The sequence below is a fragment of the Channa argus genome, chromosome 6 (genome assembly GCF_033026475.1).
Source record: "Channa argus isolate prfri chromosome 6, Channa argus male v1.0, whole genome shotgun sequence".
NCBI lineage: Eukaryota > Metazoa > Chordata > Actinopteri > Anabantiformes > Channidae > Channa > Channa argus.
Window position 1 is genome coordinate 14,144,379 of NC_090202.1, and position 16,055 is coordinate 14,160,433.

Sequence of the window (16,055 nt, forward strand, 5' to 3'; positions counted from 1 at the left end):
AGTCCTCAAAAATTGAAGGGTTTTTAAAACTGCAGATGATGCATAGGTATTACAAACACTGCATTTATATATAAAAGTATAACGTCAGTGTTTGATCAAAATATAAAAAATAAAACAGAATGTCATCTTTATTGTTCCTGAAAAAATAATATTTTGAGGATTGTCCTATTTGCTGAAGATGTCAGCAAAACTGGTTCAAAACTGGAACAGTTGTTTTCAGATAAAGTTTGGCAATTTATATAGGAAACGTTTAATGGGAAATGTTTGCATTCAAAATCACTGTAAAATTATACACTGCAGTTTTATACATTATAATTCAACAATGAGATAAATGTAAAAATAAACTGTTGTTTAATAATGTAGAGGTTGGTAGTTCTTATAAAGGGTTTCAAGACTCAAAATCTATGTTTAACAACATTATTACATATCATATTATCTGCAAGTACAATTTATATTATATAATTTCTACATACATATTACCAACCAACATATGAAGTGACATATGAATAAAATAAGACTATATTATAAAATAAACAAACATAAATAGAATAATTAAAATATAGATTTTAATGTATAGACTATACATCTGTTTAAACCAAGCGTATGTAGATATTTGTTAATTATCAAAATGATTAGTGATTTAATGATTGACTGAACCTTTCAAACACATTATTTAAAAGACCATATGTGTTCTCTTTGTATTAAAGTAAATTCGATGTCTCCCTTTATCTTTTGAACTGTTCCAATTAATCTTCACTTAATCTTGGTGAAGATTTTCTAAATTAGTTTTAAGCTTGTAGTTTTTAAACATTAAAAACCTAAACAATCTCTCAAATTGGGCAGAAAATGTAATGTAATATTGTACAAAGAATGACATCAGCATTTTGTATCAGCTTGTATGTGTTCACTAGTCTAAACTATGACAAAGCATTTCTTTCCTGAGCTAAACTGAGCTAGAAATTTCTCAAGTTCACTTGAACTTTATCTTATTATGTCAACAGCAGGAAGGGCAATAGAAACGTCAGCCCTTTCCACATCCACTATTGAAATCCTTCTGAAAAACAAAAGAGTTTAACATGTGCTTTTACTCCCAAGTCTTTCAGGAGCGAGAACAAGAACCAGCAGACATGATGGGCTCTGTCATAGGACATCTAGGCATCTGTATACCATGTCCTCGTGTTTCTCACTCTACTGTATCTCACCCACTGTTAGATCCATGTTGTGGTTTCTCCCAGAGCTCAAACCACTCTGATAGTAGACTTTGTGAGACATTCGGCTGACTATAATTTTCCTGTATTTTATATTTTTGAGCCAACAAATAATGTAACACTAAAGACGCTGCTTTTACGTTGAAATATCGAGACGGAAGTAGCGCGGTTGTCAGCGAGCATTTGGAGCATGCGCACACAGCTGACAGCGGCCGGTTGTGTGCAGTGACAGCTGTGCTGCAGAGCTCAGTGGGTCTGTGGAGGAGACTCAGGGGTTCTCAGTGTGTGTTCGCACAAAATAACTTTCTCTAATGACTCCGGGGCACTAGCTGACTGAGACTGGAACTCTATTGGTTGGCAAGATAACAGAGGAACAGAAAATCTGACAATTTTGATAAGATAGGTAAGACTTCATCTTGTGTGTTCAACCCCAGCTCAGCTAATGTTAGCCTCCGTTAGCTAGCAGAACCTTGGCGACGTCATTTTACAGATGTTGCACCTGTGTAGGAGAAGGAGTGTCCTTAATATTTTCTGTTATATTATCTGTTATATTATTATATATTTCTGAATTGTCTCCATAGAGGTGAAACCAAGATAGCTCGATCTGTTCCACTGTCAACGAATAATTGGGCAGACAAAGTAACTTACTATCTTAAGTACATTTTGTTATTTTTAGCAGCTAAATCATGCTATCAGTAGTACTTCTATAGCTTTGATGTTGGGGTGCTTGGTCAGCCTTTGGCATATTTATTTCTAAATATTGTTGGAGAAATCAGGGTATAAAAATCACCTACAGTCGCAAGAAAGAGTAATTCGTTTAATCTAGTTTTCTACAGAAATTGGTTATAAAATCTTATATGATCTTAAATAAAGTAACAAATATTAACACTGACAGCATTTCAAAGCTGATAAAACACAAATAGTCACAATTTTTCCTGTCTTTTTTTGAACATATACATTAAACAAGGTGTTGTGTACGGAGGAATGGTTCCACCTTAACATTTTAGAGGTCTAATCCACAACCAGAGGAAGCACTTGTTCGACCGGTTATTAAAACACTGTTGCCATTACTTTTTCCAGCATCACTTTGTATGTTTAAGGGGTGTATTCAAAAAATACATGTAACTTCCCAACTATTTGTGTTTTGTCAGCTTAGAAGTATTGTTTTTTGTTTGTTTGTTTTTTTTTTTTTTTTTTTGTTCTTTCTGCTTATCCTGTGAGTTCAGGGTCGCCACAGATTAGAAGTATTGTATTTGTGGATATTGGTGAAGATTAAATCACATTGTGTCACCAATTTATGCAGAAAAACAGGAAATTGCAATTGGTGCCATTAACTTTTCTTGTGACTGTAGTGTAGACTCAGGTTTTCCTCATATTTTGTCATATAGTATATTCATTTTATTTTGACAATAGTTAAAAGATTCTTCACAAGGTCACATTTGAATGCTTCACATGTGCTGTATACAGTTATTTACATGCATTGATTACATTTTGCTATTTATATTTTAATAAAAATCAATTTGAATTATTAGATAAATTAATAAAAAAAAAACCTCAGCTAATTTATAATTGGTTAATTAATTTACTTAATGCATAATAATGCAGATTTAATATGTCAACCATGACATGATTTAAGTATTTTATATGCCAAAGATTGTGTTTGTTTGTGTTTGTTTTTGCAGCAGGCCGATAGGAGATGTGTGCGGCTTTGTATGTCCTGTCGACAGTAACGGGCTATGTGCTCACCTCTGCCCTACTGCTAAAATGTCCAAATCTTTTACACCGGAGGAAGCAAAAAACCTTCATCAGCAGACACATTTCTCATCGTGGAGGTGCTCAACAGTCACTCATTCAGATTGCAGTATTTCTAATATATAATTTGATTTATTTTTCCTGATCTCAAAAACCCTTTCAGGTGTATGACAATTTACCCCACAGGTCCTGATTGAATTTGTAATATAATTCTCAATATTAGCATGCTTATTATTGAGAAAGGTAGGGATGTAATTTCTGTTTGAGATTTTATCATACTGTTAACAATGTAGTTGCATGGCTTTGGTTAGATTGCAGTGAGCCTATTATCAGGAAGAGACACACACACACACACACACACACACAAACTGAAAAGAAAATATCACCATAGGACACCCAGAATATTGCTGGTGTCCCTGTTTGGCCTTTTCTTGCTAAGAGGCCAATGTCCCAGTTTTGGTTCTCAGAGTAGTTCCAATCAAAAGAAAACACTGCACAACACTTATTGTTCAGTCTTTCTATTACAGGGGCAGGTGAAAACTTGGAAAACACTATGGCAGCTTTCAAACAGTGAGTAATAACTGCAGTCATAAAGACAGAGCTGATGGTTTGCATATATGGGAAACATAACTTATGCTTATAATGTGATTGTGGTCAGTGTTTGTCATCTGAGCTTTGTAGTGTGACTGCTGTCTGTTTTGTTTCTCAGTTTAGCCACACTTTAACACACACGTGGCAAACATGCATCAGTGTTCATGTGAAATCCTAAAATGATACACTGTTGTTATTTTAATTGCTTTATTAATGGAGAGGGAAGTTACCTGCTCTGTGATTAATTAAATGTAAAAGTGCTCGGTCTCATACTATCACTGCTGTTTAAAGTGGTGAGATTTACTACAAAGTCAATAGAGTCTCCCATGGTGAATACAGAATTTGTTGGTTCCTGCAGTGCTGTGGATCTCGGCACAGACATGCTGGAGTTGGACTGCCACCTGACCAAAGATGAGCAGGTTGTGGTTTCACATGATGCTAACTTAAAGAGGTCCACAGGCATCGAAGCCCGAATCTCTGACATGACATATGCTGTAAGTTCCTTCTCTGCAATAACTTTTTGTCATTCTTTGTCTATAAATAAATAATACCTACCATCATACGGTTTTCTAATCTCCGTTCTGGCTCTAAGATAGTTTGTTATTTCGTTTTCATCTTTCTAGACAGTTGTTAAAGGGCAATGTTTATTATAATTTAATAAATCAGGTAATTTAAATTATCAGAAACCATGTAAATTTATTAATTTTGCCATCTGCGTTATCATTTGCACACATAGAAGTGTGAAACAGAGACCCTTGAAACAAAGAATAGTTTTGAGAGGTATGCTATTATAAATGAGCTAGGAGCATTGATAGATCATGTACCTTTAGGTTTACCTGTAGGTTCCTTCCTCACCAGATCAATTCCGTTGAATTCAACTTTATTTATATAACGCCAATCCACAACATGGTCATATTCCTTGATTATGTCTCATGAGCTTTTGCCAGATTAAAAAAAATCTTAAAGTAGAATCTACTTTCTACTTAAAGTAGAATCCTTTGCTCACTGTTGATCTATGCTCTTTTTGGTTCAATTCGACCGATTTGAAATGGTGTAACTGGTTTTATTTGTAAGCCTAACAAAGATTTAACTTTAGTATTTAGTATACACAGTTTTTGTGATATGCAACCTTTTAATAAAATTACACTAAGACCTCTTCATGGTAATCTTGCTATGACATGTTGTCACTTGGTTCCTGTCTCTTCTAATACTTAATCATTAATGTGAATGCCCTCAGGATGGGTCACTGTCCTAAACTTACTTGACTATAGGCAGTAAATCTAGTCTTTTAACCACTCTATGCAGGAGCTCCCTCCATACCTCTGCAGACTGGGTGTAACTTTTCAGAGAGGTAAGCATCACATATTCATGACTGACTATCCATGTACTACACAGTACAACCCACTTACAGATCTATTTTCAGGAAAATGTGTAGTCAATTTGCTCCTCAGATATTTTACATTTGGAGTAAATACAGTAAGGTACTGTGGGGTTTTTATGTTTGTGTTTATTTTAAATGTGTATACTAGAACAATGATCAACTCCACTGCATCTGAGTTTTGCACAGCTGAAGTGATTAATGCACTTGGACCAACATGTTCCAATGTATGTTTACATCTAAAGCTGTGTGTGTGTGTGTGTGTGTGTGTGTGTGTGTGTGTGTGTGTGTGTGTGTGTGTCTGCAGAGTGTATCTGTGAGGGAGGAAAGGACAACCGCATTCCTCTGCTTAGGGAGGTTTTTGAAGCTTTTCCTGCTACACCTGTCAACATTGACATCAAGGTCAACAACGACACACTTATCAAGAAGGTGCGTGTGTTGTCTTTTTTTAGTGGTTATTTCATTGTGTGTCAAAAGATAAGCAGATGGACGTTGAGATTAGGATCTTTATAATTTCATCTCAGTATAACAAACCCTGGCTTCTTTTGAAATGTAGTCATTGCTTTATAACATTGAGAACTATGTACTCCTCAGTAGCCAAACTCTCAAAAATGTATGGTAATTAACAGTATGTTTTACAATAGTCTATGAAATAAAAAAATGTCTTGCTTTACACCTGTGTACCGTGGAATTCATGGAGTTTCATTAAGAATGACCTTTAATCCTTGCAGGTCTCTGAGCTGGTAGTTAAGTATGACAGAGAGAACCTGACTGTGTGGGGCAACGCTAGCAACCAGATTGTTAAGAAGTGTCACAAAGAGGTACTTTATTTACAGACATTTCTAAAATTCTGTTTTCACATTGTCATTATAGGGTACTGGATGTAGAATTTTGAGGAAAAAAATAATTTCAACAACTGTAGTATCAGTCTGCAATATAACAAAATGGAAAAAAGTAAAGGGGGTCTGAAAACATTACGCTTGCACTGTATATCAATACTATATGTTTAGCTCAAATTGGTTAGATATTAATGGAAGTGAATTTCCATTAATAGCAAAGAACAAACTACTGCACGTGATATTATTTTTAAATAGCATAGAGTATGGTGATAATTAAATATTTAAAATAGCGGTCTTATTTTTGTCAATCTTAAGTTTCTCAAGATGTTGTAATCAGGGATAATGAACAATCACAAGAATTCTTTTGAAAGTACAGACTCACGGCATCAAAATTACTAACAAACCACAAGGGAACAATATCCTAAATCCTGGTTGTATGTTTGGACAGAATCCTCGTATTCCAGTGTTGTTCAGCCTTACCAGAGTGTTGCAGCTTTTAGGGCTCTTCTACACCGGCCTGCTGCCCTTCATTCCCCTCAAGGAGCAGTTCCTGGAGATCCCCATGCCCTCCATTATCACCAAGTAGGTCCACACATAAAAGTTAAAACCTGGGACTGAAAATTTATTTTTGGAAAGTCAAACAATCAAAGAACACTACAATCAGAAACCACTACAAGGAGATGTCTCTGGGTGTGGCTGTTTCTCTTTTGTAAGAGGGGTGGGGGCCTTTTACATGTATGAAGCCTGTTTCACATATCGAGAATTCTGCTTCGGACATTGTCCGGAGTGGCCTTTCACACAGATAACACACAGTGGGAGATCACCCGTGTAAGAGTCATTCTCCCATGTGAAACTCTGCTCAATTTCAATGTGTGGTCAGCGCGCTTAAAAGGCACAACATTTACATTTAAATGTAAATGTAAATTAAAATTTACATTTAATCATTTAGCAGACTCTTTTATCCAAAGCGACTTACAAGTGAGGTACAAGGCAAGCAAAAATTTAAGTCAAGGAGAAAACATCAAAGCAAAGTCCTATCAGAAAAGTGTTCACAGTTCACGAGACGCAAGTGCGAGAAAGAGCAGAAAGGATTTTTTATTTTTTTTAAAGAAATTTAAGTGCATAGGAAGATGCGGAAGAGTTCTGTTTTCAGCAGTTTTTTGAATATTGGGAGAGAGTCAGCTGAGCGTGCAGTTTGGTAGCTCGTTCCACCATCGTGGGATCATTTGCTTGGTGTCCTCTGTGCGGTGCTGGGACCACCAGATGTCGTTCGTTGGCAGACCACACAACATGATAGAAAACTTTGGCTGTGGGAAAAATTGTTTTGTTTACAGCACATTGGAGCCATGCATCTAATACAAAAGTTCTATTACTCCACTACAACCACAGTTGAGTGATAGAAACATCATCTACATGCCCATTCACTTGCTTTTAATCCTTCTGACAATTTGGGACAATGCAGTACACGCACAAGCTGGCGTTCATATTATAGACATTGTACTAGGGGACTCAAAAGATAAAGTCTGAATAAAGTCAGCAGCGTCTCACTTGGACATTTGCGTTCACACATGTCCGAATTCCAATGCATTCTGACAGGGGCTTTAGTTTAGGGGCAGATAGTCTCATAATTGGCGCAGAGCTTTGGTAAAACACTCAGATACACGCCCTAGTTCTAGTTTATTGTTAAGATAAAGCAGAAACCCTACATTCCACATGATCACCTGAGGGGATCATTATCAGTCTATAAGTACAAAACATTTAATAGCAGCAGGTCAGTGGTTCAGGGTTTTTTTACAGAGGTAAAATTGGACACAAGCTTATTTCAAAAGAGTCTCTGAATGACAAAGTATACATAGGTCTTAGGAACAAGCTATAAATCTGAACCAACTTTAAAACCTAAACATTACCGGACAAACCTGTTCTTTAGTTAACAGTGCTAGGTAAGCTGGAATAGGCAGGTCCCAGGAAAACATAAACAAAAAAGTTTTCTAGCAAAATGCTACTAGAACTAAAATGATATTAGCAACATTTTTATTCTGATGCTTGCTGTACTGTATCAACACCTGGTACTGAGCTGAAAGGGTAATCAACCCTTGTAAATAAACCTTGTAGCCCAAGGTTTATTTACTGGAAAATTCTCAGACCTTTTGGTCACATCTTGTGGCCTTTATCAGCAGACACATCATTAGTTTGAACCTTGAACAGAGACAAACATGTCATTGGACATTCTGTGGTTACCTAAAAAAAACAATAACAAATACATGAGCCACAAGAAGAAGGCCACATGATGTGTTGAAAGGTCAGGAAAAAAATTCCAATCAAGTGTCAAAATGTGAGTAATTATTTTGTTTCTTTCTGTGTGTTTCTTACTGCCCCAGCAAATCACAGCATAGATAAGAACTGGCTACCACATGAAATATCTGTGGCACAAGGACCTTAGTCTTCTTGGAAAATGCTGCCGCTCTGTGTTTTACTGTAGATTGATGGTGCATTAACTGACCAGTCCAGTTTGTTGTCCAGGTGGACACCCAGGTATTTGTACTCTGAAACCATCTCAACCCCATCTCCCCGTATAGAGAGAGGATTGACAGTAGGACTTCCTGAAGTCCACCACCAGTTCCTTTGTTTGCTGATGATTGTGCTCACACCATTAAACAAAACTGTCCACCACTGATTGGTACTCTGTGATATCTCCACCCTTAATCCAGCAACCACAGAGTCATCAGAAAACTTTTGAAGGTGGCAGGACTCTGAGTTGTACCTGAAGTCTGAGGTATACAGGGTGAAGAGAAATGGACAGAGAACTGTCCCTTGGGGAGCATCTGTGCTGCATGTCACAGTGTCAGACACACAATGGGGTTGGCCCCTGAGGTAGTACAAGATCCAGGCAATCATGGTGGTGTCACCGAGCATGCTATTTCATTTGTCCCCCAGCAGGACAGGCTGGACTGTGTTAAAAGCACTGGAGAAGTCAGAGAACATAATCCTTTCAGAACATCCCCGTCATGTAGGTGCGAGACATCAACACCTGTGGTGAAGCTCATTGGAGGTGCATATGAGGCAGATCAAATCTATTGAAAAAGGTGTTAAAATCATTGTCTCTATCCACATTCCCCTCTGTCCTCTGGCTGCTGGTCTTATATCCAGTGATGCTCTTTATGCCACTTCAGAGTGCTCTGGTATCCTTCTGTTGGAACCTCTTTTCCAGTTTCCTCCTGTAAGCCTCCTTCCCCTCTTTCAGCTTCACTGACAGCTGGACATCCCTTACTACTTCCCTGTGACCTGACCTGAATGCCTTCTTCTCATTCAGAATTACTTTAATGTCTTTGGTGACCCATGGCTTTTTGTTTAGGAACTACCAGACAGTGTTTGCTGGTACACAGATGTCAACACAGAAGTAGTCTAAAGTAGTAGAAGTAGTCTGTAATTCAGCCTGTCAGTCCATCAATGTCCTTCCAATCCGTGGCTTCGAAACATTCCTGCAGGGCATTTGTGGCCCCCTCAGACCATCTTTTCACCAGTCCCTATCAGACATGCACTGGAATTCAGACATTTTCCACACTTTCTCTGTGGCTGGTATAACACCCAGTTCTGGTGACCCTGACATTACCTGGACTTTGCCCAGCCAGCTCACTAGTGAAAAGTTCGGATATTCTCAACCCAAGCTCATTTGCCAATAGAGAAGGGAATACTCCAGAGGATTCACCATGAGTGAGTGGGTTTTTTGATGATGTCCCTTTCCTGCGATTTCCACGGAACCCCGGCAAATACCAACAACCTAAGGTGAAGAACTCATTCATTTATATGCCAACAACCTAAGGTGAAGAACTCATTCATTTATATGAACACAACGTTGAACTGGAAGGATAACGAAATTCGTGAACTTCTGTCGCTAGGGGCAACCTGGAAATCATCAAACAAATACAAGGAAACGCACAAGATTCTTTGGTATACGATTAGATTACAAGGCAAAACACTGTCAGTTCCCCAGCTTTGTTTTTGCGTCATGTTCTGCCCCCTGCTCCAAGTGTCCAAGCACCACCCCTTGCCCTAATTACGCGGAGTATTTCTTCACAAGTGAGAACGCATCTCACACGGACTATCTCCTGATATTGGTTACATGTTTGAAAGGACCTGATCCTCCTGGCATTCTCTAGAGTTCATGTCTGAAACAGGCTACTGTTTTGGTGATGGGAGGCTGCTTTTGAGCCAGGGGCTTGTAAACAGGGAGGAGTTGGATCAGGTTGTGGTATGACCGGACCGGGGGAAGGGTTGAAGAGCTCTGGGCCTCTTTAACATTTGAATACATCAGGTCCCGTGTCTTCTCCCCCCTGGTGTGACAATCCACATACTGTCTAAAGGTGGGGAGGTTATTGGTGAGGGTTGCATAATTGAAGTCACCAGAGATCTTAAAGAGGGCGTTAGGATGTCAGGTCTGGAGCCATGACGTCACATGCCCCGTCTACAGAGGCGGAGACAGGAATATAGTAGGTGATTAGTCTGGTGTGTAAAAACTCTCTGGGCATATAGTATGGACAGAGGACCACCGCCAACAGTCCGATGTCATGGCAACAGACTTTTCGGTGTAACATGACCAGTATGACGCCTATGTTTTACTATGTGTCCTTTTTGTCTCTGTTATCTGGACCACAACATTGTTTGAAAGATGATCTCACTCACTAATCAAGTCATAAAAAAAAACTTTCCTTGAGGGTGTGTGTTAGTGGACTGTAAGGACCAAAGTCATAGAGCAGACAATCTACACTGAACATTCATTAGGCATAAAGTGATTCCCTTTCCCACACTTCTACAATATTTATGTTGAATAAATTTGCCATGTTCTGTTATTAAAAAATCTGTAATGCTAGTAGGAATGGTTTTTTGTAATTTGTTTTGTATTTGTGTCGTTTCTGCTTTTAGATAATAATTTTGATTGTTTCAAAGAGTCATTTTCAGTATCCCTGAGAACATGTGTCCTATCCAGCTGTTGTGGTCTTTGTTTAACCCAATAAATTTAGATGATTGTGATCCTTTTTTTCATCAAACAACAGTACTGTCAAAATAGAAGATGACTGATGGATTATTTCAAAAACTTACACTTTTTGAATATGGGAATGCTTTGTCAAGTTTTACTCTGTTTACTATATTTGTGTCTATTTTTCAACACTTACATTTTTTCTTTCTTTTCTGACTTTTGCAGACTAAAGGGTCCTAAAGGATTAACCAGGAGTCAGCGACTCATAATCTGGCTGGCAGACACGTAAGCTTGTAATTTGTCTGTATATATGAAATCCGTCAGTCCTCTTTATTTTAATTTCAGAGCGGCCGAATCTGTTGGCGTTTTTAAAACAGTCGTGTATACCTATAAAGCTGGCCTTTTTCATCAACTTATTTTCTTTGACTTTTTTTACTTCTTTTGTGCTTTTTTTGGTAACTATTGAGGACACATTTATGGTGAGGACACACAGTGAAGATACTTTCTTGACGCTTGAGGCTTAAATACAAAATAATACACTCATGCAATACTGTATGGTTGTAATTAATGCAAAACAACTGCTCAACTAAACTTCTCTCCAGCTTAGCTTTACTGCAGTGTCAACCTCTTGATAAGTGTTTATTGTTCTCTTGCAGTTTGCTGATGAGGAAAGCTCTGTTTGACCATCTATCTGCCCGGGGAATACAGGTAAAACTGTTGTTATTCTTTATCCTTTACAGTAATCCTCATCAATGAGATATAGAATCTTTAGGAATTATTGAATGTCTAGTGGGTCAAAATTAAGAAATCCACATTGTGTGGCCAATAATAATGACCAGAGGCCTGTCTGTTAGTGTGTTGGTTAGTGTCTCTTCAGTTTCTATTTGAGAGCTCTAAACTTGTTTGCTTACAGTATAGACGCTGTATTATACAACTGTGTACCCTCGGTTAACATGTACATAGAGTTGACTGCCAAACCTTGCATTTCTTTAACCATGTTTTAGTCTTTTTTGCTATTTCTTGCTGTTTTTTGTTATCCACTATGTACAGCCTCCTTCAAATCTATCTACTGAATTTTGCTATTTACAGTCTTGCAAAAAATTAATACCCACTCTTTTTATTCTAATCATCTGATCATAGTGGGTCTTAGTATTATTCAAATACAATCTCTGACTAACATCAACATATAATTATTGTCATTTAACCATTAATTATTTAACCCCCCAAAAAAGGCAAAAAAAACCCCATTGTCAATAGTAAGTACCCCCTTACTGGTTCCATAGGATTTCAGAGTGGAAGTTGTAGCCAGGTGCTGCTATTAATCAGCCGTTGATTAGTTCATTATCAGCATGTCTGTAATAGCAAAAGTTTTGGCAGTTTGCTGGTTTGGAGTAATGTGTTAACACAATGCCAAGAGGTAAAGACATCTGGAAAGGGTTCAGACCAAGGTCAGACTGCTATATTCAGAAAAATTAAAAAACAAATAACCCAAGAGCTGCATTCAAACCCTACCAGTCTAACCAATCATGTTAAAGTACACGCCAATAGAAGAAGACTGAAAAAAATTGTTTGGAAGATTGTCGGGAGAAGCCTCTTCTTCTAAAGAGAACATGATTGAGGTTCACAAAACTGCATCAACATATTAAGATGAATTACCTAAAGGATTAATCAAGGTGGATGCAAACTTTGCACTGATATAATTTTCATTATTCTACTACAACTTTCTTTTTTATTCTCCTTTTTCATTTGTGTAACTTCTGATGATGAAGAAATATTTGTATCAGCTGAATGTGCAACATAAATTATGTTGATGAAAAAACATTTAAAAAAAACTCTTTGTTTTACTCTTTACTCTGGACATAGGAAATGGTGCCAGTGTTAAGTCACATTATCATTATTGTCTTCCTGTCCAAGAATGAACTTTCCATAATATTAAATATTATTACAAAGCCTGTCTGTTGTAGTTGCAGTGTTATTCTGTAGTCAAGTTCCTTGTCTGGTAATCGCTCAAGGTATCTACAAGTTCAAAAGCAGTCCGCATTGCAGAAAAGATTTTTGAGCCTAGTGTGTGTCCCACTGCTTAGTGATGTGTGTGTTTTAACTGTAGGACTGTTGCTTCTGGTTTCAGGTGTACATTTGGGTGCTGAACGATGAGGAGGACTTCCAAAGGGCATTTGACTTGGGAGCTACAGGAGTTATGACAGATTTTCCCACTAGGCTTAAGGACTTTATGGATAGGAATGGCATTTCTAATCTCCAATGACCTGCCAAAATCTACCTCTCCAAATCCCCCACCCTGATCCACCCACTTTCACTGCATGCATTCCAGCAGAGTTACTCTCACAGTTTTAAAGTCTGAAGGAATCTTCTGTATCCTGCACTGGTATTGAGGAAGTTTGCTGTACTGACAACACAACCTTTGGTATTTTCAATCACATAAAATATTTTTAAAGGTTGTGTATCTTTCTCGTTATAGATAATTGTTCTTTGTTATAGATAAAGGTTCTTTGACCCCCTCCCTTCTGCACACTAGACACCTCCACACACACACGCACAGAAAATTATGTGATTTCTATTTGTATTACAGAGCTATTGACCAATGCAATATGTCAAAGTATATCTATATAATACAAAAAGGCCATTCAAACTCTTATCTTGATTTGTATATCATAAAAGATTCTCCCATCCATAATAGATGTGAGGCTTTTGACTTGAAAATATTTTTTATGTTTTACTTAAGTAAAGAATATTTAGATTTTTAAATTTTTTTTAAGCCTTCAACTAAATGACAGTTTGAAGTATTACTGCATCATGGTTCATGTGTTTTGCTAGTACAAAGACCAGCAGATGTAGCTTGATGTTGAAATGTTATATTAATTTAATAGCGGCATTGTAATGTTTTGAGGCACATTTTATAATTTATCACATTCAAAAGCGGCTAAGCAGTTATGAAATATTTTTATGTGTGCTGGATGCACATAACAGGGTGCAGACACAAGGCCTCAGCTCTTGAGTTTAAGATTCAAACAGTGAGAGTAGTAAGCCAGAGTGTGTTGCTGCTGCATATTTTTTACCATTTGAATACAGGCAAATTTAAATGGTACTGGTAAATGGTCTGTACTTATGGAGCCCTTTTCTATCTATTGATACTCAAAGTGCTTTACACTGCTTCTCATTACCCCATTCGCACTCACACACCGATGGGGGAGCTTAGATGTTCCCAATGGGGGAACATCTAAGTTGGGTTTCAGTGTCTTGCTCAAGGACACTTTGGCATGTGACCAGAGAAGCCAGGGATTGAACCAACAACTTAGAGATTGGTGCAGGAACTCTCTACCAACTGCGCCACAGTCGCACACATTTAGTTATGGACTGTTCAGTAATAACACTGTTTTGTATGGTTTTTTTTTGTTGTTTGTTTGTTTTAAGACAATCAGTTAATATTACATAGCTACATTGTGTGTTTATATGTAGTTAATTAGTTTATGGTTTTTTTTAGTAATTAAGCTGAGAAATTTTGCACAAAATAAGGAACATCATCTTATTTATTTTAGTAATGATTTATACTTAATTCACCTGTGTTAAAGTGAACCTGATTTTATGAAATAATGACTTTAAATTTGTGGCCTCTAAAGCATTGTGAGCCTCTGATATATGTTGGTTAATCTAAATGTGTTGAACACTGCAGTTTTAAGTGTCAATAGTTGAATGTATACAAATTATAAGGATTATTAACCACTAATATATAATCCAGACATGTGACCACACAGTAAGGATCACTGATGAATGTATTAGTGGTTGAATGTACTGTAAGATGCTTATCCAAACAGTATTGCTGTTTTGTTTACTTAGGTTTACTGACACCGAAATCTACATAAGTGTTATAATAATGTAACATTTATTCATTGTTTGGATTTCTGTGCATCCAAATTCAGCGGTCTTGGAGAGAAAGGCTTCTTTTCTACCAATCATATTATACATCTTCCATTAAGATATATAGTCTAGAATATTTTTGATTACATGATCTTTCGCTGTACTGAGCATACTTTTTTTTGCATGCTAAAAGTTAATTTTGTTAAGCTGCTGTGTTACATGTTTACCTTAATCAAATCTGTGTGTTGATCCTGGCTGTTTGCATTTTATCAATAAACAATAAAAATGTTATGTAAGTGGTGCGGGCATATAGGACAACAGTTGGATTTTGACCACGTTGCACACCAAATTGCCAATTTATGGTTGGTCATGTTAACTATCTGGCGATAAACAGGGGGTGGCGCTGTAGACTGGGAATTTAAGACTTATTCCCTGCAGTTCAGAGGTTACAAATGATGATTTAGTTGTTCTGTTGAATTTAAATTTGTACGAAGCCATTTTTTTACTTACTAGCAGCAACTTGTGATGTGTTTCGTGGTCTAACTACTCCAGCTTGTTCTTTCAGAAAACACTTATCAGAGTACTTACTAGGCAGTTCTCTAAAGTTAGATTCCAATGATGTGATTGGGTTCCCCTTTTTACTCTTGACCAATAAGCATAGTGTTGCTATGCCTTATCGCTGTTCTGATTGGCTTTCACGCCTGTCATTACTTTATCAAGTCAGCGGCCAGTGTTTAGTCAAAGATGGGTGTGAAAGTAACAGGTTGTCAAGATAGTTCACGTCGTCTGTGATGTGCATGGTGATGCATTTTTGGCTATGGGTACAAGCTATCTACTTACAACGAGCAGTGAAGTAATAAAGTTAAATGATCCAATCACCATTAAGATTTTTGAAGTATTTTGTGACGGTTAGCAACTATTGAATAACCTTTTTAAAATGTACACTTGTGATAGTAACCCTCTTATTTTGTTAGCTCATATAAAGATATAAAACGTTGACACGGCACAATTGTTTAAAGCTAGAATTATAAAGTAAAGGTTAATAGTATTAGCTTTGAAAATATATAGAACTTATGGCTTATAATTGCAAAGATAGATACTTTGTTCATCCCAACGGGGAATTTACAAATTCGAGCAGTGTCCAAAACGTAAGGCAGTACGGCATGCAATAAATACAAAAAATAAGTATAAGTAACTTGTGTTTATAACCAGACTATTAAACGTCTAGGATTCACATCAAATGTAAACTCTCCGCAGAAACTGACTGGGTAATGAAAAAAGCGGCGTAACGGTTTTAGGCGAGCACGGAAGGAGAAGGGGGCGAATGCTCTCGCTCCGGCTGGTTGTTTCCCACCCCTCTCTCTTTCTCTCTCTCTCTCTCTCCCTCTCTCTCTCTCTCTCTCTCTCTCTCTCTCTTTCTTTCTCTCTCGCTCTCTCAC

The 16,055-nt window shown here is 37.3% G+C and overlaps 1 protein-coding gene across 1 annotated transcript; it reads left to right on the plus strand.

Annotated features, from left to right (window-relative positions):
* The first annotated feature begins 1,402 nt into the window (after window positions 1–1,402).
* Window positions 1,403–14,907, plus strand: gdpd1 (glycerophosphodiester phosphodiesterase domain containing 1). The gene is made up of 11 exons (XM_067506788.1): window positions 1,403–1,611; window positions 2,891–3,040; window positions 3,488–3,530; window positions 3,910–4,045; window positions 4,857–4,902; window positions 5,237–5,358; window positions 5,661–5,750; window positions 6,217–6,350; window positions 10,969–11,028; window positions 11,400–11,451; window positions 12,872–14,907. Exons 2-11 carry the CDS (start codon window positions 2,905–2,907, stop codon window positions 13,004–13,006), a joined length of 954 nt encoding a protein of 317 aa, XP_067362889.1. The 5' UTR covers window positions 1,403–1,611; window positions 2,891–2,904; the 3' UTR covers window positions 13,007–14,907.
* The last annotated feature ends 1,148 nt before the right edge of the window (window positions 14,908–16,055 follow it).